This window comes from Coregonus clupeaformis, chromosome 1 (assembly GCF_020615455.1).
Source record: "Coregonus clupeaformis isolate EN_2021a chromosome 1, ASM2061545v1, whole genome shotgun sequence".
In the NCBI taxonomy this organism is placed as follows: domain Eukaryota; kingdom Metazoa; phylum Chordata; class Actinopteri; order Salmoniformes; family Salmonidae; genus Coregonus; species Coregonus clupeaformis.
In genome coordinates this window covers 26,961,885-26,984,566 of record NC_059192.1, presented here as the reverse complement: position 1 = coordinate 26,984,566, position 22,682 = coordinate 26,961,885, and the positions used below count along the sequence as shown (strand labels likewise).

At 42.9% G+C, this 22,682-nt stretch overlaps 1 protein-coding gene across 1 annotated transcript in view; it reads left to right on the top strand.

Annotated features, from left to right (window-relative positions):
- LOC121574049 (28S ribosomal protein S5, mitochondrial) overlaps positions 1 to 22,032 on the top strand; it is a 33,932-nt gene extending 11,900 nt beyond the window's left edge. The window contains exons 3-11 of the mRNA XM_041886599.2: positions 3,248 to 3,373; positions 4,053 to 4,286; positions 9,983 to 10,017; positions 16,580 to 16,670; positions 17,094 to 17,140; positions 17,272 to 17,329; positions 18,846 to 18,908; positions 21,077 to 21,213; positions 21,371 to 22,032. Coding sequence (XP_041742533.1) covers positions 3,248 to 3,373; positions 4,053 to 4,286; positions 9,983 to 10,017; positions 16,580 to 16,670; positions 17,094 to 17,140; positions 17,272 to 17,329; positions 18,846 to 18,908; positions 21,077 to 21,213; positions 21,371 to 21,595 — 1,016 coding nt within the window. The 3' untranslated portion in view covers positions 21,596 to 22,032. The remainder of the gene's footprint in view (positions 1 to 3,247; positions 3,374 to 4,052; positions 4,287 to 9,982; positions 10,018 to 16,579; positions 16,671 to 17,093; positions 17,141 to 17,271; positions 17,330 to 18,845; positions 18,909 to 21,076; positions 21,214 to 21,370) is intronic.
- Positions 22,033 to 22,682: the final 650 nt, after the last annotated feature.

The following is a 22,682-nucleotide window of genomic DNA, read 5'->3' as shown; positions in this document are numbered from 1 at the left end:
TTTCCACAATTTGTCTGTCATAGTTGACGTGTACCTATGATGAAAATTACAGGCCTCTCATCTTTTTAAGTGGGAGAACTTGCACAATTGGTGGCTGACTAAATACTTTTTTTCCCCATTGTATCTATCCAATCATTATCAGCTAAGCTCTTCAAGTGAACAAATCAAATCATTATTAGCTGACGTCAGCTCTGACATGTGCTCAACCTTCACTAAAATTGTGCTGATATTCACAAAGCGAATCATCCCTGACTCCGGTCTGGTCTACGAATGTAATATCTTGATACTGCCCCAGTATTACCAGAAACAGCACTATAATATAGACATAACTACTTGAGAATTTTAATAGAACTCACTTAAAATGGCCTGAGCTCGCTAAGTGAGACTTATTCACAGTGGTGGAACCTGTCAAATGCAGAGCTTCCACAGGGAGGTGTGTGTCTGTCAGCTCAGCACAGCAGAGGCAGGCAGCCACACTATTTCCTGCAGCTTCTCTCTGAGATAATTACCCATGCTAAATCTGTCACCACCGGCTCCGTCTCAGCCTATGCATGGAAACCCAAACACACACCCATCATTCCTCTCACTTTATTAACCTGCCGCCTTCAGTTGACGCTCTCTCAGCACAATATTTATATTTACAGTATACATACTCAAGAGACATTGTCACTTTGATTGCTTTGTATCTCCAGACTTTGCTTTGGTGTATCCTAATGATGTTTCAGAACACTTTTAAAAGATTTTTCTGGCAAATTATTCTTTATCAATGAGTTTTCACAATTGACTGACATCCGGTTTAACTGTTTTGGCCAGACTGCTTTGGTTCTTTTTTGATAGGAAAAGGAAAACTTTTCCAGAAGATGTGGAACGCCAGAATTGTCACTAGATTCTATATTAACTTTAGTTTGTTATCTTTATCACATAAGTTAGGCTAAAACCTAGTCTAATTTGATTTGATGTGATGCTGTGTTTACTAATGTGGGACTCGGACATGATTGTTTCTCTGCCTGATGCCAGGCTTTCTAATAGCTGGTCATGGCAGCCTAGCCCAGGATCATTACTACTGCGAATGAAAGCTGCTGGGCTGCCTGACTGGCTGACTGACTGGTGGCAGAGCAGATGCTGCTGATGCATTTTTAAGTTGCAGAATCTAATGATAGTGTCAGACATCTGATATGAGCATCTGAGTGGCCAGCTTCACTGACTGGGCACGGAGAAGGAGTCAAGAGAGAATGAAAAACAGCTTCACTGACTGGGCACGGAGAAGGAGTCAAGAGAGAATGGAAAACAGCTTCACTGACTGGGCACGGAGAAGGAGTCAAGAGAGAATGAAAAACAGCTTCACTGACTGGGCACGGAGAAGGAGTCAAGAGAGAATGAAAAACAGCTTCACTGACTGGGCACGGAGAAGGAGTCAAGAGAGAATGGAAAACAGCTTCACTGACTGGGCACGGAGAAGGAGTCAAGAGAGAATGGAAAACAGCTTCACTGACTGGGCACGGAGAAGGAGTCAAGAGAGAATGAAAAACAGCTTCACTGACTGGGCACGGAGAAGGAGTCAAGAGAGAATGAAAAACAGCTTCACTGACTGGGCACGGAGAAGGAGTCAAGAGAGAATGGAAAACAGCTTCACTGACTGGGCACGGAGAAGGAGTCAAGAGAGAATGGAAAACAGGGCCCCTATGCTTGTACACAGTGTCAATGTAAGAAATGTTGTGAAAAGGTATCACTGAGTGATGAACTTTTCAACAGACTTCTGCTCAAGGGCTTGGTGCTTTGAAGATAATATTTTTACTAGTTCATAACAAATTGTTGGAGATGAGCTGGAATCTTTTTGTTTTATTCTCACTCAGAACTCTGTTCAGAATTCATGTTTGATTATATTTTGTCTCTAAACAAGCGTTACTGAATTAGATGTGCAGTATGCCTCTTTGCTGCTTTAGTTTGCATCCCATTTTAAGTCTTGTAGCAAAGAAGTCTCCTTGCTATGGGAAAAGTGAGGGAAAACAACTTGCATACTGTAGAAGAGCCTGGCCTGTTGTTCTTTTCATGCCTTTCAACTTTTTTTTGACTATCATCTGTTGTAGCATGGTTGTGCCATCCAAAAGGAGAGATGGATGGAAATAATCAAAGTTGGTGTGCATTGGCCCCCAGGAGTGAGACTATTGAAGTGCTCGATGCTGCTAGCATTGGTTACAGTTTTTTTTGATTGACCAGTAGAATAGTTAAGTGCATTGATCTAGAATGGATTAAAATTCCACACTATCTATCTAGATCTAGGACTCCCTTTTCAAACATTCCTCATGGCAAGGACACTAGATTTAGCCTCAAGCAAGGTTTGACTCTTTGACAATCATAGCTTTTATTTGCCTAGTGCTTTGTTGCTTTGCTGTAGTACAAAGCTCAAGCACACTGGTTACATCTCCCTTCACATGCTTTAATTAACTCATAATCAAATCTCTGTGTGGCACCGAGCATCTCCTTCTAAATCCTTGAGAAGCAAGCAGACCGGCTGAAAATAGATTTGATTTGGAAAAAACAAACCAGCATTCTCAATCTCTGAGTAATAGAGGGTGTTTGTTTGCTGGAATGCACAGTGCGTTCTAGCAGGTTTGATTAGTGCATGACTGTAGATGCAGATTGTAATTTCGGGGCTCTTGTGTTGGAGGTCGATCCCAGACTTGTTGCATTGAGATGAGTTTACAGAAGCAGCACAAAGTCTAAAAACATTGTTGTACTTGCAAATGTGTTTACAAATAGTAATATTATGCAGACTGTGTTCAGACACTCAGGTACTTCAGGACAAGGGCGGCCTGTAGCGAAGGTAAAACTGCTTTCCTTTTTTACTTTCGCTGTCTACACAAGTAAATCTACATCAAAGAGAAGGTTCAATATATTTCAAACTCTTTAGCGTTGTTCTAATTTTCTATTCCTAGAGTTTTGTAGGTAGGTAAAACATATATAGGCTAAGATCATCCCTGGTCGTGACCCCACTCTCTGACAGTGTCTCAGGGGGTGTGGGATATGCAAAAAACACATTTTCATTTCACACCACACACTTGTACAGGTGTGTGAAACAGGACAAATATAAGCACCCCCTATTTAAATACCTTTTTATTAATCAGTATCCTACAGGCAACGAGACGATTGTTTTCAATATTCTGGACAAAGAGGGATGCTCCATTGAGGTTGCCAGATTAGTCAGATTTGGCAATTAAATCCCTATTTCTGTGTGTTATCATTGCAGTGACAGCAGAGGAGCTTTGGAGGGGAGTTCTGGCAGAGACGGGTGCCGGTGCTCGGAAGGGTCGTGGGAAGAGGACCAAGAGGAAGATGAAAAAGGATCTGAACCGAGGCCAGAACATCGGAGAGGGTAAGATGGATATATTGTTTAGATCTATTTCATTCATAGTTATTTCTATGTCCCTGTAACTCAAACATTTTACTTTATGTTGGAGAAAGATAGTACACCCACTACGATTGGTTGGTATCATGTATATTTCTGTCTTTAATGCCAAACCTGAATTTGAGTTTGGATATTGATGGCTAAAGTTTGATCTGAATTTCCTTCTGCTAATGGGCAGTAGACAGACACTCTCGACTATTAATCTTTTACTAGTAATATTTTATTAATTACATTAATTTATAATGAACAGATTAGTCCTCTTTCTCTTATCATCTATCTCAGTGCTGTTTAAAAAGTGGAAATTCATTGAGAGTGTTTTATTGCTGAGCTGTCTGCGGCCCAGTCAGTCTCTCTCTTTATTTTCTGGCCCTTTTCAAATCCATCAAACCCTACAGATGTGACAAGATTGTGTAATCAGTGCCACATTGGTTGAAGCGCTGTCTACTCCCTGTAATCATTGCCCCATCTCTCCCTTATGTGTGTCTGTCTGTGTCTCTGTGACGCCTATTCTTTATACAGTCTGTAACGTATAATAAAGTTGAAGTTAGTGCTCCGTTTGAGTTGAGTTAGTGCAGTGGAGCGTTTAGGACAAATTAATGCTCCTTTCCGTAACAAACCGCCTAACCTCTCTCTGTGTCTCTGTTAGGGCGCGGGGGGTTCCTGTGGCCGGGGTTGAACGCGCCCATCCTGAAGAGTGGGACCATACAGAACATGTCTCGCCGCGGGGAGTCAGAGCAACAGGAACTGCAGGCAGAGCTTCTGCGACAGCGCGACGAATGGGATCGCAGGAGGAAGATGAGGGTGAAGAGGGAGCGAGGGTGGACTGGCAACTCCTGGGGAGGCATCAGTCTGGGGGCCCCTGACCCTGGACCCAACGGAGGTACTGTGTGTGTGTGTAAAGTGTGCACATTAGGGATGTAACGATTCACCGATGCACATCGGTCCCCGGTTCAAATGTTTTAAATATGAGCAATCCAAATGTAGCATGCATCGGTAAGAAAATAGATTCAAACGTTATGAATCTGCAGTTTTTTGCTCAAATTACTTTTTTCCTACCTTCCGAAAATACCTCTCGTCTTTTGTGACAACTGCGTCCTCTCCTTCAGTGTCAAACTAAGCATGTCATTATGTTGATAGTCATTGATCTACAAGTCATTTTGCATGCCGAACAACCCCAGGCAATATCAGTAGCCTAGTCAAACTGCACGCTGACCGTTGAGAGCTAGGCCTATTCCTGATCTGGCACATATACACATCACCTTCAGCATTCAAATGTTTGTAAAATGGCTTGCGCAATATTAGGCTTTATTAGTTGAGTGACAACCATGTAATTTATACGGTTATTTTTTATTAAATGCACTGTTGAAAATTGTGTTTTACCGGAATAAAATTAGCCTAAGCTACCGCCGGAGACAACTCTCATCTGGCTATAGGCAGTGGTGGAAAAAGTACCCAAATGCCATACTTGAGTAAAAGTATCTTTTAATAGAAAATGACTCAAGTGAAAGTCTACTTGAGTAAAAGTCTAAATGTATTTGGTTTTAAATATACTTAAGTATCAAAAGTAAATGTAATTGCCAAAATATACTTAATTATCAAAAGTAAAAGTATAGATCATTTCAAATTCCTTATATTAAGCAAACCAGACGGCACCATTGTCTTGTTTTTTAAATGTACGAATAGCTAGGGGCATACTCCAACACTCAGACATCATTTACAAATGAAGCATTTGTGTTTATTGAATCCGTCAGATCAGAGGCAGTAGAGATGAGATGCCAGGGGTGTTCTCTTGATGTGCGTGAATTGGACCATCTTCCTGTCCTGAGCATTCAAAATGTAACTAGTACTTTTGAGTGTCAGGGAAAATGTATGGAGTAAAAAGTACATTATTTTCTTTAGTAATGTAGTGAAGTAAAAGTTGTCAAAAATATAAATAGTAGAGTACAGATACCCCAAAAAACTACTTAAGTAGTACTTTCAAGTATTTTTACTGAAGTACTTTACACCACTGGCCATAGGTAGGCTATATGCTGATCGGGGCTTACATTAGATTTTATATTGATTGTTCAGTTTTACCATCAGCAATAGTTTTGGTAGTTTTGCTTGAAACGATCAGTATTTATGGTCATTTTTAGATATACAGGGTAAAGGTGATAATTTCGTAACGAGGACAGCAATCACTTTTGTTAACCGCACTGCATGGTCAAAGCTGGAGAAGAAGAGACGCTCACTCCGAGTCTGTCAACTTCCAAACGGTCTTAACCATTCGATTTATGGGGTGAAATCCAAAGTTGTGCTATATATTCATTGGCTATAGCATAGCACATTTTTAAAGATAAATATTGATACATTACTAGCTCTAACACTTTTAATCAGCAAAAATTAAAAATTAATTAGTGGGTGATTTCTGATCAAAAGTGTGTGTGTGTGGGGGTGGGGGGGGCAAAAGGAAAACATCGCCCCTAACTGACAGTGGGGTGATAGATGCCCAGTTTCCCCACACACACACACTTTAGCTCAGACAGATCCAGCTCATGAGCTCCATCAGCAGCATATTACAATTTAGAATGGAAAATGAATGTGTTTATGCAACAAAAGTTAGTGCATTGAATCATTCCTCTAATCAAACTGAATCACACCAAATCGTTTCAAGCTAAAACATATCGTTCCTGTATTGAATCGAAGCCCATGTATCTAAATACGTATCGAATTGTCTTGAAAGGGAAAGATGCACATCCCTAGTGCACATACTTTGAAGGACTGTTTTTCCATCAAACATCAATCACTATTATTGTGAAGTAGCATTATCTTGGATCAGATGTAATATTGTTGCTATATTATTGAAGCAAAGCGATCTGCATTCCTCACATACACTCTGACATGCTTCTATGCATCACCTCTGGCCTAGCTGTATTATAGTAATGACAGAGCGTATTCCTCCAACTAGGCATATTTACAACACTGGGCCATTCCTCCTAGCATTCTATCTGCTCCGGTAATCAATACCCCTGGTGGTAGTGAAATGGCAGGTTGGGTCACTCTTTTCCTTCTGAAAGCTCCAAATGCCAGCAGCCTCCACGACTCGGTGCCTTTCAAACGCTGCACCACACGGTAAAGGCTCAGTCCACTGGGGAGAGCACAGCCCGTACCTCTGTCTGGAAAGGGCAAATGTCACCTGGAGCTAGCAGGGCGACAAGCAGGAAACTGAGAGCCAACCGAGCCTAGCGAAACACAATGAAAGGCCAGTAGAGACCCTTCCCCTCCCACCAACCCTCTCCAACACTAAGGCTAACCAAAACCTGTGATGTAAATTCATTACATATTACCAATATTTCTATGAAATGATCAATAAACTTTGAGATTATTTTGATCAAGTCTTTGGCATTTAAAATTATATACAGTGGGGAAAAAATGTATTTAGTCAGCCACCAATTGTGCAAGTTCTCCCACTTAAAAAGATGAGAGAGGCCTGTAATTTTCATCATAGGTACATGTCAACTATGACAGACAAAATGAGAGAGATAAAATCCAGAAAATCACATTGTAGGATTTTTAATGAATTTATTTGCAAATTATGGTGGAAAATAAGTATTTGGTCAATAACAAAAGTTTCTCAATACTTTGTTATATACCCTTTGTTGGCAATGACACAGGTCAAACGTTTTCTGTAAGTCTTCACAAGGTTTTCACACACTGTTGCTGGTATTTTGGCCCATTCCTCCATGCAGATCTCCTCTAGAGCAGTGATGTTTTGGGGCTATCGCTGGGCAACACGGACTTTCAACTCCCTCCAAAGATTTTCTATGGGGTTGAGATCTGGAGACTGGCTAGGCCACTCCAGGACCTTGAAATGCTTCTTACGAAGCCACTCCTTCGTTGCCGGGCGGTGTGTTTGGGATCATTGTCATGCTGAAAGACCCAGCCACGTTTCATCTTCAATGCCCTTGCTGATGGAAGGAGGTTTTCACTCAAAATCTCACGATACATGGCCCCATTCATTCTTTCCTTTACACGGATCAGTCGTCCTGGTCCCTTTGCAGAAAAACAGCCCCAAAGCATGATGTTTCCACCCCCATGCTTCACAGTAGGTATGGTGTTCTTTGGATGCAACTCAGCATTATTTGTCCTCCAAACACGGCGAGTTGAGTTTTTACCAAAAAGTTCTATTTTGGTTTCATCTGACCATATGACATTCTCCCAATCCTCTTCTGGATCATCCAAATGCACTCTAGCAAACTTCAGACGGGCCTGGACATGTACTGGCTTAAGCAGGGGGACACGTCTGGCACTGCAGGATTTGAGTCCCTGGCGGCGTAGTGTGTTACTGATGGTAGGCTTTGTTACTTTGGTCCCAGCTCTCTGCAGGTCATTCACTAGGTTCTTGTGATCATTTTGACCCCACGGGGTGAGATCTTGCGTGGAGCCCCAGATCGAGGGAGATTATCAGTGGTCTTGTATGTCTTCCATTTCCTAATAATTGCTCCCACAGTTGATTTCTTCAAACGAAGCTGCTTACCTATTGCAGATTCAGTCTTCCCAGCCTGGTGCAGGTCTACAATTTTGTTTCTGGTGTCCTTTGACAGCTCTTTGGTCTTGGCCATAGTGGAGTTTGGAGTGTGACTGTTTGAGGTTGTGGACAGGTGTCTTTTATACTGATAACAAGTTCAAACAGGTGTCATTAATACAGGTAACGAGTGGAGGACAGAGGAGCCTCTTAAAGAAGAAGTTACAGGTCTGTGAGAGCCAGAAATATTGCTTGTTTGTAGGTGACCAAATACTTATTTTCCACCATAATTTGCAAATAAATTCATTAAAAATCCTACAATGTGATTTTCTGGAATTTTTTTCCTCAATTTGTCTGTCATAGTTGACGTGTACCTATGATGAAAATTACAGGCCTCTCTCATCTTTTTAAGTGGGAGAACTTGCACAATTGGTGGCTGACTAAATACTTTTTTCCCCCACTGTATCAGGTCTTTGACATTTTTTAATTATGTTTGAGATGTAGGCCTGTTGATACATTCTAGATAAAGTGAAAAGTCTCTCATTTTTGAGGAGGAGGGATGAGCGGGGCCATCTGTAGGACTGAGGGATAGCAGACTGAGGGATAGCACTGTATGCAGGCCCATTAGCACCTCATGACTGATGGAGAGCAAGATTAAACAGAAGGGACAGTGAGGCTTTGTCCACATTTAGAAAGTAATCTCTCTACCACCCACTCACCCCTTTCCTCCCTTCCTCTCTCGTTTCTCAGCTCTGTCCATTTGGCCCTTTACCCCTCCGAGGGACATCTTATTTAGGGCTTGGAATATTAAAGTAGTCAAAAAGCTCAAACATTCAGAACTGCAGAACTTGAGAATATAAGTAAGTTGCCTGAGTAACATATTGATGGTGTTCCTCTGTCATAGTTCTCTTTCAGTTATGTCTTTACACTATGTCTCTGCATCCCCTCTCATCTCGCTGTGAGATGAACACTGGTATCATCCCCCATCCTCTCACCACCCCTACCACTGTTTCTATTGTAACACATCACAGACAGAACAATCTGTTTAATTTAAGTCGTCGTCACACAGCACAGCCAGGATTTATTTGTTATGCATTTATTTGATATGTTGATTTCCTCCAGTCGTCTGGGCAGCGCTGGGTTGGTTATTACATTTCCTGCCTTCCGGTGGCTCTCTCTCTTGCTAGTCTAACTGCAGCGTCTGCTATGGCTTCTAGTCACCACGGTGATGGATTACCATGCGGTGGCGTGGACAGGAGTGTAAATCACAGCTCTGGGTAGGAGTTAGGAACGCTTGACCTTTGACCTTCACCCTCCTCTTTCTCATGCCGGGGTTACCCCACCTCCTCACAGGCACCTTCGCCTAGCCCCGCTCTTAAATCCAGGAAATGTCCTGTCGCCTCCCGTCTCTGTTAGAGTGTAGTGAGGGAATTACTGACACGCTTCTCTAGGCAACCCTGAGCTAAATCATTGACAGATTTACCTTACTGGATTTATTTACCTGCCATCAAAAGTGGAAAAATGAATACCGTTATGGTGACATACTGTACAACCATCCATTTAAACTAGCCCCATGTAGTGAATGTCATGTGTTTGTTAACAATTCGTTTTGGATTTGTGTGGGTTTACCACAGATATTATTCTCTATTGTTTTAGTGATGGAGTACACTAATAAGCAAGTCCGATTTCTCAATGCCGTAAAATAAAAGTCAATAAACCTTTCACTCTCTCCCTCTGAGAAATCTGCCTCATCACCTTTATTTATCTCACTAAACCCGACTGCAAATTTGCTTTGATTAACTCTGAGAGTCGCTTCTGTGGCTCCTATTACACATTTAATCTAAGGCCCATTTGTTTGGATTGAATTTACCTCATAAACCCAAGCAGAACAGGTGAACCTTGTCATGTTTAGTGTCTGATAGAAGGTGATGTTGCAGTTTATCAGTATAGAATCACAGGTATTCACATTGACTTTATCAGTCCTAATAGTTCTTCTCATAGAGGTCATATAAAAATAGTTTTTTTTAAATTACATGTATTAGTACCTTATTTTCCTCTCTTTCTTTTTTTAGAGACTTACGATGACTTTGACTCCCGAGTGATCGAGGTGAGTGCTCTTCAAATACTAACCCAAAATGTTGGAATCGGTTATCATGATATTAACCCAGCCCAAAAGGGTATGTCGGAGCATCTAGCAAAGTCTGTAGTTTGAAAAAGCAGGGCAGACACAATGTAGTAACGTAGTGCTATTTGGTGTCTTTGAAGAAAAGTGGATGGGATCCCTTTGATGGTTGATGTTCCCGGTCCCTGGGAGAGCTGTGTTTGATCTGTGGAGGCTGGCTGGGAGGCTGTCTTGAGTGTCCCCTGCTGCTTGCCGTAACTCCTTGCTCGGTGAGGAACAGCACCTAGTTGAGGAGCTGGGTGCCGACGGGCCTCTGAACCTCCCTGATCGAAACATGAACTACGGTTAAACTCACTGGGCTAAGACACAGAGATGAACAGGAGAGGATATGACCATTGAGTGCGCACACATAAACACAAGCCCTACCACAGTCATGCTATAGTCAGTGTATTAAAAAAGGGCAAATTACTCGTATGTTTACACTCACCGATACATCTCACCTCTACATGCATCACTCATACTCGTGCACGAACTGAAGTTTGGTGGGGGGCTAAAGGGAATGTCAACCCACCTTCCACCCTCCAAACATTGCTAACATAACATGATTCCACTTGCATGCTCTCTGTCTCCCAAATGACGGTTCTATGTCATGACTGCATGAGAGAGACTGTAGGCACAGCCATGTTGTCAGCACTGAGGTCTCACTGCAACTCAACCCCCCCTAACAGAGGAAATGATGTGATGTTTTCTATTTTGGTAAATGGAGGAAAGTACGGTGATGTGAATATGGCGGTGATATGGATATTACTAATACGTTGTTATCAGGGGCACCCCTCTGAGAGGATATTCGAATATAGACGGAGTCGATTACAAAACACTTTGATAAACAGATAAACAAGCCAACCGTCACGCAAAACAAACTCCTCACCGTCCTCATTATGTGGCTGAGAGAGAGCGAGAGTGGAAGAGAGAGAAGAGAGGTGCTACCGAGATTCAGGGGTACATTTAGCCTCCCCATCCAGTATTAAGAGATCTCTCATGGTAATGATGGTCTTTCCATTTAGGCTAATTTAATACAAATTGATGTAGTGGAGGGCCCAAACAAACAGGGACCATCCATAGAGGTTATTTGCGGGGCCCAGTTTTTCAAAAGAATTGAAGAATGGGATTTGGTAATGCAGCCTGACCTTTAATCAGGAATAAATGTCATTTGTGTGTTTTTCAAAGGTGATTAGGATCGTTTTGATGCCGAAAATCGGGATTATCTTGATCCCACTGGAAGGGTGGATTTAGAAAGGTGAAAGGCACTACAACAATACATTTCAATATTTCAATGTAACTAAGGTGACAAGGTTGAAAAACCTTTCTTACATCTGAAAACCAAGGGTTCATGATGTTAAATTGACCGCAGTATAGGTATAAGGTCAGTTGTTATATTGAGAAGTGTCAAATAAATGGGTGTACTTATAAGGGATATATGCAGGCTCTATTATTTGTATTCTATCTACCTTTTACGTAGTTTACTCATTGCTGTTTCCCAATGACAGTGTAGATGTAGTACCATAACTGTCCAGTAGATGGCAAGGTGTAGGACTGTTCAAAGCACTGAAAAAACAGATTCTGTGATCTTGATATTTTGGTATCTGGATCAGAATCATCCTATCCGATTTCTGAAAAACTGGCTCAAAAACAGCCAGATTTATCTGATCCTGAATTGCAAAAAAGAGGATTACAGAATCCGGATCATTCTGATCCAGATTAAAATTTTTGAAAAACTGGGCCCAGATGGATTCCCTACTGAAATCCACTCCAAAGCATTAAGCCATTGTAATAAAGTCAATTTATACCTGCAGCACCACTTTTCCTTTTTGCTGTGTAATTCCATAGTGATTCTTAAGGGGTAGACGAATTGGTTGCCATTTAATTTTTCAGCCCGAATTTAAGGTGCATAATGCATTGTGGATCGTTGTTGAAGGTCAAGTTGTGGTTTGAAATGTCTGCGGGTGTCAGGTTTAATGTGGGTCTGAGAAGGCTGCAGCCCTCTCCATTTCAGTTCTGTCCATTGCACTCCCTCTCCCTCCTCTTTTTCCCAAAGTGAGTGCTAGCCCCCTGTTCTCAGCATGGTGGTACAGTCCACGTTAGATGTTCTTCTCCGTGACCCGTGAGCCACTAATAGATGCGGTAAAGAGGTCAATTGGACTCGACCAAAACAATGGAATTTGCCATGGAAACGTGGGAGGAAAAGAGCGGTGGGGGAAAGAGACCGAGTCTCCTCATTGACTTCCAGCAAAATGTGTTTACATTTAGGCTATGTTAGGTTAAAAATGATTGTATAATGCTTGTATGGATGTCAACCCCAACACATGTTCATGTCATTGTTGCCAATCAACTGCATTACAGTTAAAAATAACTTTGACTACTATCATCGATTTCTGTGTGCTAGTTATGCTAACCGGCTTATACGAACGGGAGTTAGCATTTAGCAGTTACTTCTTCTAAACCTGAAAAGGGAGAACTTCTACATGTTATGCAGCAAAAGCCAAATATATCAAAATCGGACTTAAGTAAGCACATTGTGGGCTTGTTATAATAGATAAATCATGACGGATTTGACGAATATACACTTTGTTAGATCAGATTTGTTGAATGTGCGCCAATCTGGTCAACGTCTGCATTCCATTGTCTCCTTTACCACATCTGTGTTTGTTCTGTTCTAATTCTAAAGACACTACTGCCTGACCAGGTTTCACACACCTCCCCTTTCCAATCTGTCAATCAGGTCCTTGAGCTGTGATTGACCAGTGAGTGGCTGAATGGTGTAGCAAGCCACTTGGCAGATGCTTAGATGGCAGATGGGTCATTCGGATGAAAGCCAGAGCGGATATGTCCCTATGTCTCTCTGTTTGTCCAACATAGCTCAATGCTGTGATCGTTTTCTTAACATGTTGATGATATTTCTTTTGAATCTGAACATGAGGCTGAGTACTTGACATTCCCCTCAAAGCCTTGCGGGCTGATTAAAGTACTTGTTCCTTTACATGTGAGCTGTGGTTGCCTGTACAGTATTTACAATCCTCTTGAACATAAAGGAACCGCTATAGATTCCTATTGAAAGAGGGAGAATACCTGTCACTTGGAGACAGAGAGAAAAACAGCGGAAAAAGTGTTGGGAAAATACAAAGAGTTAAGATGAAAGGAGGGGAACGAGGGGATGTAAAGGAACACAATGGATGTTTCTCTTGTGTAAGAGATTTTGCTGGAATGACCTTAGAGGTCCATGTCGGCCTACTGTTCTGTTTTGTTGCTATATGTCGTTCATTCTGTTAAGGCAGCATTATGACAGCATTATGACAGCTGTATTCAGAGGTTGGGCATGTGTTGGGCCCAGTGTCCAACTGTGATATATCGTCATGTGGCCAGCATTGACCCAGGGCTGTAGCAATCAACTAATTAAATATGTCCTGCATGCGTTGCACTGATAATCCTCCCCAGCCTCTGTATGTGCTCCTCTTCATATAAATAATACAGAGCCACAGACACTTGTGTCCCCCGGAAACTGTTGGATCAGTTTATGAGTTCTATCTCCCTATAAATATACATTAATTAAATGAAATGCTTCCTGGAAAGGGGGGATTTCTCCCCCAAGGACAATAGCACCATGTCATTAGTTAGTCAATGGGTTGGGACATGAGAGTGCACTTGCATAGGAAATGGAGATGGCTTGGCTCCAATGGCACGGAGACTCAGGCCTCTCACAACTAATTTCATTAAAAGGGGATGAATACCATTACGGATGTGTTGTATAACTACTAGCTACACAACCTTCAAAGTATCCCCAAAAGTCAAAGATTTGTTTTTCAAAGACACACCACTCTTGCAGTAGAATGAAATGTGTGCTCTGTTTTCTATACCCATGGTAGTTAATCCATTCCATACAGTAGCTCAGTGAGTCTCCAGTATGCACATAGTGAAGTGGTGCACTGTGTGTGGTCCATTAGTCTTGTGCCAGCCAACACGGCTCAGTGTTTACAGTACTATATTGTTAATCAACACATAGCAGTACAGTTTATTTCAATCTTCCTCCACAGTCCAGGGGTGTATTCATTCCACCGATTCTGTTGCAAAACGTTTCTTAAACGGAAGCAAATGAAACGGGTAGGGACCTACCTGAATTTTTCCAATAGAAGCTCTCCAATAGTTTGCTTCCATTTGGTTCTTAAATGGTAAACGGTTTGCCTAATGAATACACCCCTGATGAGTCCCACCATGACACCCAGCACCAGCTCCTCTAGGATATCACTTCCCAACACTCCCTCCCTGCCTCGCATTGCACTGGCAAACTTTCATTTTATGACTTCATGCATGTTTAACAGTTGCAATTATGTTTTCTGCGATGGCAATTTGCCAGGGCACCTGCTAACTTGAGTTAAATCAGTATGAGGGTTCCAGACGCAATGTTGGTTCCTAATTGTATTCGGGTTAATAGAAAACAATTCTCTGCGGCTGAGAGAGATACTTGGTAATAAGCAGCAAATGGCAACAAGAATATAATGGCAAAGTGGCTTAACGGCGCTGCCAATTACATTAGCTTGCAACTAGAGCTCTCCTTGTCTGACTCTCTCTTTCTCTCTATTCCCCCCTCTCTCGCTTTCTCTTTCTCTCTCTCTCCCTCCCTCTCTGTGGGTCTCAACACATTGACATTGGAGTCATATTTTATGGTGAAATACCCAGCTGTTATGGTTTCCTCCTCTAAATGGAATCATATGTTGGGTTTAGGTTTTAGCAGGCTTTGAAAGTATTGCTATAATGAGAGTTCTTCTTTCTCGCACATGCATACACCTTCAAACAGACAGGATCTGCAGTGGGGTTGTGTCTCTCTGGCTGGCCACTGGCAGTTCCCTTTCACATAGGGAACAGCTGACCCGCAAAGGCTCATAACCCACCTAGACAGAGAGTTGGACAAAGGGGAACTTCTGAAGTCAGTGTTGTTGAGTTAGGAGCAGAGTTCTGTTGGACCGGTACCAGCTCTACATCTGTTCTCTCCAGCTGTTCTGTCCTGGTTCTACTGTCTGTGACTGCTGTGAGCCCTGGGAGGACCTCTGGGGCTGGGGCCTTTTACTGTCCAGCTGTACCAACTCCCATGGGGGGAGGGAAAGAGTGGAGAGATTGGATGGGGTGAGGGTACTGGTAGGATGTGTTAGGGTGTGAGGGGGTCATTGGGGTGTGAGTAGAGGAGTGTGTAACCTAGTAGGTGTGTTCTTGTGTGTCTGTGTTCACTTGTGTATATGTTTGTGTGTGTTACAAGTGTGAATGTGTGTAGAGCAGCCGTTGTCTCTCCTCCAGTGCTGTATGTATGGCTAACCCTCAGCCATGTCATATGCTCACACTGCCCCCTGCTGCCTCCCAGGTTACACTGCAGCTCGTAAATCTGGCCGGAGGAAGGGGAATAGAGTGAATGAACAGGGAAGGGCAGCACTCGTCTGTCTATCCCGATCGATGGGAGACAATTAAATCTTATGAGGGATGAGATGGGCTGTCTCCCCAGGGGCAAACACACACACACACATCGCCTCTAGACACCGGCAGGAACTTTACTCAGTCGAAACGAGTGGCGCAGTGGTCTAAGGCACTGCATCGCAGTGCTAGCTGTGCCACTAGAGATCCTGGTTCAAAATCCAGGCTCTGTCGTAGCCGGCCGCGACCGGGAGACCCATGGGGCGGCGCACAATTGGCCCAGCGTTGTCCAGGGTAGGGGAGGGAATGGCCGGCAGGGATGTAGCTCAGTTGGTAGAGCATGGCGTTTGCAACGCCAGGGTTGTGGGTTTGATTCCCACGGGGGGCCAGTATAAACAAACAAACAAACAAAAAAATATTGTAAGTCGCTCTGGATAAGAGCGTCTGCTAAATGACTTAAATGTAATGTAATGAAACATCGGACACAAAGTGGACATAGTGGTACTGGGGCCTTGAAGGAAAGGTCAGTCCCTCTTAAAAAGCCAAAGGTTTAATAAGGTGCTCCCTGCATTCTGTTTGATAGCGATTGATAATTTGTACGTTTGACTATACACGCTGGTCATTTTTTTAATTTATTTTTTATGACTTTTAGGAAGAAAGCAATAACATCGAGAGAGAGGGAGTGACAGAGAAATAATAAGTTTATCACCAAATCCAATTAACCTGGGGCTTGCCTCCCTTTAGTTCTCCCCCAGGGCCCATCCTCTGCTTTATAATAGGATGTCTATGAATTCAGTGACATTCTGCCTCCCATAAAGAGGAGCTGTTTCACATTGTTCTGGTCTGAGGTAATGGGTCGTTTAGTTCTCCTCCGCTTCAGTTCCACTCCCTGACTCTCAGGAGAGATTGAAATGGTCTTGCTGGGTTCTAAATCCCGATAGAAGTTGTTTATTCTCCAAGATAATGTTTTTGTAATGCTATCCTGACTGTCCTCTTTAGGGGTCAATCTAAGCTATCCCTTGTGGATGCTGCTAAGCTATTTTAACCTTATGGTTGTTGTTTGAGTTTCAAGTTCAAGTTTTATTATTGACAGGTGAAGAGCGTGTTCAACATGACAGCCAAAGAGGGCCGGAAGAGGTCCATCAGCTGCCTGGTCGCCGTTGGCAATGGGAACGGAGCAGCAGGTGAGTCCAAAACCCTGCTGGAGAGTAGCTCTCCAGGAGAAGTGGTGGCCACTTCTGAGCTAGTTAGCTAGCTACACTCTCAGGGTGCAAAGCCTCAATCTACTTTTTCCTCAGTGTGGCGCTTGAAAGCTTTCAGTTCACTGAGACAGATGAGTGTCTTTCTTTGATCGTAACTTTGCTGCCAAAAATGTATGATAGCGCATCATGGATTGGAATGTGATTGGTTTATCTGTAGAAGCTGTCAGCTTAATGAATGATAATTTTTTCTGGCTTGTTCCGCCTAACTGTCAAGTTAGCATGAAAAGTGGAACGATAAAGTAATCTGATATGGAAACTATGACAAACTGATGTGGATGAAACCAAAAACATATATTTTTTAATTTTTCTATATACATTTACTTATTTCCATCTTTTGTCCTGCAGGTTTTGCCTTGGGTAAAGCGGCAGACCGTCAAACTGCACTGAGAAAGGTAAAATGTTGCCCCCTAACCTGGAAAATACCCATACTGGCACTGTATACAGTATGTGTTCAATTATGGAAGTGGCTTTGTTGAAATGTGGATACACTGACACACTGTCAATGGTCTTCTTCCCACAACAGGCAAAGAACCGAGCAGTGCACTATCTGTACTACATTGAGAGATACAACGACCACACTAGTAAGTCACTATGTGTGTGGGAGGGTCTCTGCGTGCATCAGTTTGAGTATGAGATCAGAATGTTTTGAGTCTTCCTCTCTCATCATTTGTACTCCTCCATCTTCTCTTGGCCCATTCGGACACAGGCCTGTTGAATAGGGGTCTGTTCTGGCTAACGTGGTTTTTGTGCTTAATGTCTGAACAGCAAACCAGGCTTTTTTCTATGCAAACCCTTGGACTGTAAGTGAGCAAGCTCAAATAATATCTTGGCTATTCCCTCAGCATAGACTAATTAAACTACAAAATATGTCAACAGTAATGTTGTTGCTAAATGTTTTCTGCAGAGGGGCTGTTGCTACAAATCGGTAGATCAAAGAGAAGTGTTTCACTCTGTAGGGGGTTGTGCATCTTTCTCTTGCTGTAAGTTTGTCTCTGTGTGAGTCACACACACACACACACTGAAAGAGGCTGTTCCTAACAGGCCCAGACCTCCTGCAGCAGCTACTGCAAATATTCTGTTCTGTGGGTGATGTGTGTGTGAGACCATGCCGGCCCAGGCTAACACAGGCTGGCTCTTTGACTACCGTCACTAACCCACTCACAGTTACACCCGCTCAAGGCTCTGACTCATCATCCATGGTTCATCAGGAGTAGGGTTGCAAAGGGAGGGTATATTACTGGTAACTTTCTAAGTAACCAATAAACAACTTTCAAGTTTTTTATTTTACCACCTGACATTTAGGGGCCTTTTTGAGTACTTCAGATTGTCATGTGAATGACAAACTGTAAAACATCCTAAATATAAACCAACTTAGTGAATACTATTGGTGTTTAATACAATGCCAAACTGGTGGCAGTGTCTCATTGCTGCAACTCCCCAACGGGCTCAGGAGAGGCAAAGGTCAAGTCATGCGTCCTCCGAAACATGACCTGCCAAACCACACTTCTTAACACCCGCCCGCTTAACCCAGAGGAAACACCGTCCAACTGACAACCAATGTCTGCAGGCGCCCGGCCCGCCACAAGGAGTCGCTAGATGTGCCAAGTAAAGCTAAACCCTCCCCTAACCCAATTGACGCTGGGCCAATTGTGCAACGTCCTACGGGCGGCCGGTTGTGACACAGCCTGGGATCGAACCCGGGTCTATAGTGACGCCTCAAGCACTGTGATGCCTTAGACCACTGCGCCACTCGGGAGGCCCTGTTGAGTAGATGATTTTTTTCATTAATTAGGCTATTTTCTCTTGAACCATATGGTCTATCCACTTGAAACTCATGGACAATATGGACAGATATTTAAAAAATATATTAATATATGAATAAATGTTTTTAAGTTATTCAAGTATAAATTACCTAAATTGCCATAGATTACTTGTTAATTACCAAAATTAGCAATAGTTACTGGTAGTTTTGCAACCCTAATCGGGAGAAATCCGAAAACGGCCCCCTATTCACTATTTTGTGCAGGACCGGCTGGGATGAGCTGACGACTGACAGCTGGGTTGACTTGGATGTTTTTTTTCTTGTGTTTTTAACAGTTTACCATGATATCAATTCCACTTTCAAGAGAACCACCCTACTCATGAAGAAACAGCATAAAGGTATAGTAGAGCATGAATATGTGTGTGTGTTTTTTTCATGGCTGCCACCTAGAAGAGCAACATGTTGATGAGTGTTGAACTGACCCCAGCACTGGAAATGATACCATGACATACTCTACACACACAAACACACACAGTCGCTCTGATACTGTTCGTGTCACAAATCTATTCACTCACATAAAGGAACCCACACCTCTCTCTCTCTCATTTACACCCTGTCATGTAAACCTCCTCAGAGGCAGATGGGATTATGAAACTCCAGTGTAGTTGTGTCGGCGACACCGGGTTCTCCAGCTCAGGAGGAGTATCAACTCAGACCTTTTCCTCACACACAACACTAGTGTCAGAGTCTGTTCTACAGTCTTAGACTCAAGCGATGTAGGCACAACCTCTCCTAAATATATAACTTATTAGTTGGGTATCAGTTAATACTCCTAACGGTGCAGGTTTTTCATGTGTATGAGTATACAGTGGGGAAAAAAAGTATTTAGTCAGCCACCAATTGTGCAAGTTCTCCCACTTAAAAAGATGAGAGAGGCCTGTAATTTTCATCATAGGTACACGTCAACTATGACAGACAAATTGAGAAAAAAAAATCCAGAAAATCCCATTGTAGGATTTTTAATGAATTTATTTGCAAATTATGGTGGAAAATAAGTATTTGGTCACCTACAAACAAGCAAGATTTCTGGCTCTCACAGACCTGTAACTTCTTCTTTAAGAGGCTCCTCTGTCCTCCACTCGTTACCTGTATTAATGGCACCTGTTTGAACTTGTTATCAGTATAAAAGACACCTGTCCACAACCTCAAACAGTCACACTCCAAACTCCACAATGGCCAAGACCAAAGAGCTGTCAAAGGACACCAAAAACAAAATTGTAGACCTGCACCAGGCTGGGAAGACTGAATCTGCAATAGGTAAGCAGCTTGGTTTGAATAAATCAACTGTGGGAGCAATTATTAGGAAATGGAAGACATACAAGACCACTGATAATCTACCTCGATCTGGGGCTCCACGCAAGATCTCACCCCGTGGGGTCAAAATGATCACAAGAACGGTGAGCAAAAATCCCAGAACCACACGGGGGGACCTAGTGAATGACCTGCAGAGAGCTGGGACCAAAGTAACAAAGCCTACCATCAGTAACACACTACGCCGCCAGGGACTCAAATCCTGCAGTGCCAGACGTGTCCCCCTGCTTAAGCCAGTACATGTCCAGGCCCGTCTGAAGTGCATTTGGATGATCCAGAAGAGGATTGGGAGAATGTCATATGGTCAGATGAAACCAAAATATAACTTTTTGGTAAAAACTCAACTCGTCATGTTTGGAGGACAAAGAATGCTGAGTTGCATCCAAAGAACACCATACCTACTGTGAAGCATGGGGTTGGAAACATCATGCTTTGGGGCTGTTTTTCTGCAAAGGGACCAGGACGACTGATCCGTGTAAAGGAAAGAATGAATGGGGCCATGTATCGTGAGATTTTGAGTGAAACCCTCCTTCCATCAGCAAGGGCATTGAAGATGAAACGTGGCTGGGTCTTTCAGCATGACAATGATCCCAAACACACCGCCCGGGCAACGAAGGAGTGGCTTCGTAAGAAGCATTTCAAGGTCCTGGAGTGGCCTAGCCAGTCTCCAGATCTCAACCCCATAGAAAATCTTTGGAGGGAGTTGAAAGTCTGTGTTGCCCAGCGACAGCCCCAAAACATCACTGCTCTAGAGGAGATCTGCATGGAGGAATGGGCCAAAATACCAGCAACAGTGTGTGAAAACCTTGTGAAGACTTACAGAAAACGTTTGACCTGTGTCATTGCCAACAAAGGGTATATAACAAAAGTATTGAGAAACTTTTGTTATTGACCAAATACTTATTTTCCACCATCATATGCCAATAAATTCATTAAAAATCCTACAATGTGATTTTCTGGAAAAAAAATTCTCATTTTGTCTGTCATAGTTGACGTGCACCTATGATGAAAATTAAAGGCCTCTCTCATCTTTTTAAGTGGGAGAACTTGCACAATTGGTGGCTGACTAAATACTTTTTTTCCCCACTGTATGTGCTTATGTGAGTGTCATTTGTTTGCAATGGAAGAGTCATCGACAACACTGTGATAGGCATGGAGGTTGGCTACTAGTATGTGTCTTTCTGTCTGTCTCTAGGTTACGGACTACACTGTCACCGCGCGGTCATCACCATCTGTAAGCTGATTGGTGTAGAGGACATGTACGCCAAGGTAGAGGGCTCCGTCAACCTTCTTAACATCACCAGGGCTCTGTTCACCGGACTGGCCAATCAGGTGAGCCGTTGTCAACATCGTCAGGGAGACCTGCTGGCTCTCGGCCAATCGCAGGAACTCTTCCTGCAAAAACATAGACAAGCTCTGAACTCACACACACACAAACACACACATAGACACTGCTTTAGACTAACCCTCTCCCCTTCTCTTTCTATAGGAGACCCACCAGTCTCTGGCGGAAAAGAAGCAGCTCCACGTGGTAGAGTTTCAGCCGGAGCGCGGGCCCCTGCCCCTCATCGTGGCCACCCCTAAGAAGGGTGTACGTCCCGACCCCGAACCTGAGGAAGAGATCCCCAACACGCGGCTCAACTGGGACGACGTCCGTGCTGCTCAGGGCATGAAACGCTCCGTCTGGGCCGGGGTCAAGAGGACCATCTGGTGACCGCAACACAATCGTAACACAAACAGAACACAAGACCAGCCCTATGGACTGGTTGGGATATGTTGGAGCGATGTTTGGCTGGATTCAGGTTGTTGGGTTGAGAGTGTGACTAGGAAGGAAGCCTGTCTCTCAGGCATCATAAGACTGGAGCCCCATGGAGGTCATCATCAAGAGACTCACCCCATCAAGAGACTCACCCCAGTGTTAATTACATCATCAAACCTAGACATTTACTGTATGCATATGTATAGCATCATGACTTTGAATTTCACCAAAGGTTGTGAAATACGGCCAAAAGAGTTTCACATCCAAACAGTTTAACTCAACCAATGGATTATCTTTTTGGACTGTAAGAATAGTGTTGTTTCAAAATCACTTGTTCATGTGACATTGTTGAAAATGTGAGCTGTCTAATTAAACATTGAAACTCTCCAAAATGGCTTGTGTTGTGATCTATTGCTTTTGAAAGACCTGTCGAGACATTTCCTGCTAAGATGCCAGTTATAGTGATTGTTTGTGTATACCGTTACTCCTCAGCATCTGTCTGTCGCTCGCTCCAGAGGCTCTTGATGTTTTAGCTTTTCAGGGATTTCAGCCTACACTCCAATATGCCACTACTAACATATTCGCAACATTTTACAAACATCATGAAAACCAAACTCGGTGGTAAGAATGCACCAAGAAAATGGCTTCAAATAACTCAAGTGCTTTTAACAGTGAATGACTTTGTAAACACAAAGTATTATGTTCTGCCATACTTTACCGTACTCTGTGGCTTCCCATGTTATCTCTCCTTGACTATGATCTGACTCTGTTAATGTGTATAATTATTCTCTTATAATGGCCCCTGTAGTAAACCTATGAGTTATGAATAATTCAGTGTGTGTGTGGCAGGGAGTCTCTTTGGTTTGAAGTCTGAAGAAGCATTAATTCACACATGAGAAGTTCTCCAAAAAAGGAAACTTTCCAATAGTACCATCTGTCTTAAGCCAGACAGGCATTTCAATAATGTTCTGTTAATGTGATCTTGAATTTGTCTTGAACTTGGTGGTTGACATTATGGTAGGATTCAAAAAAGTAATAAACT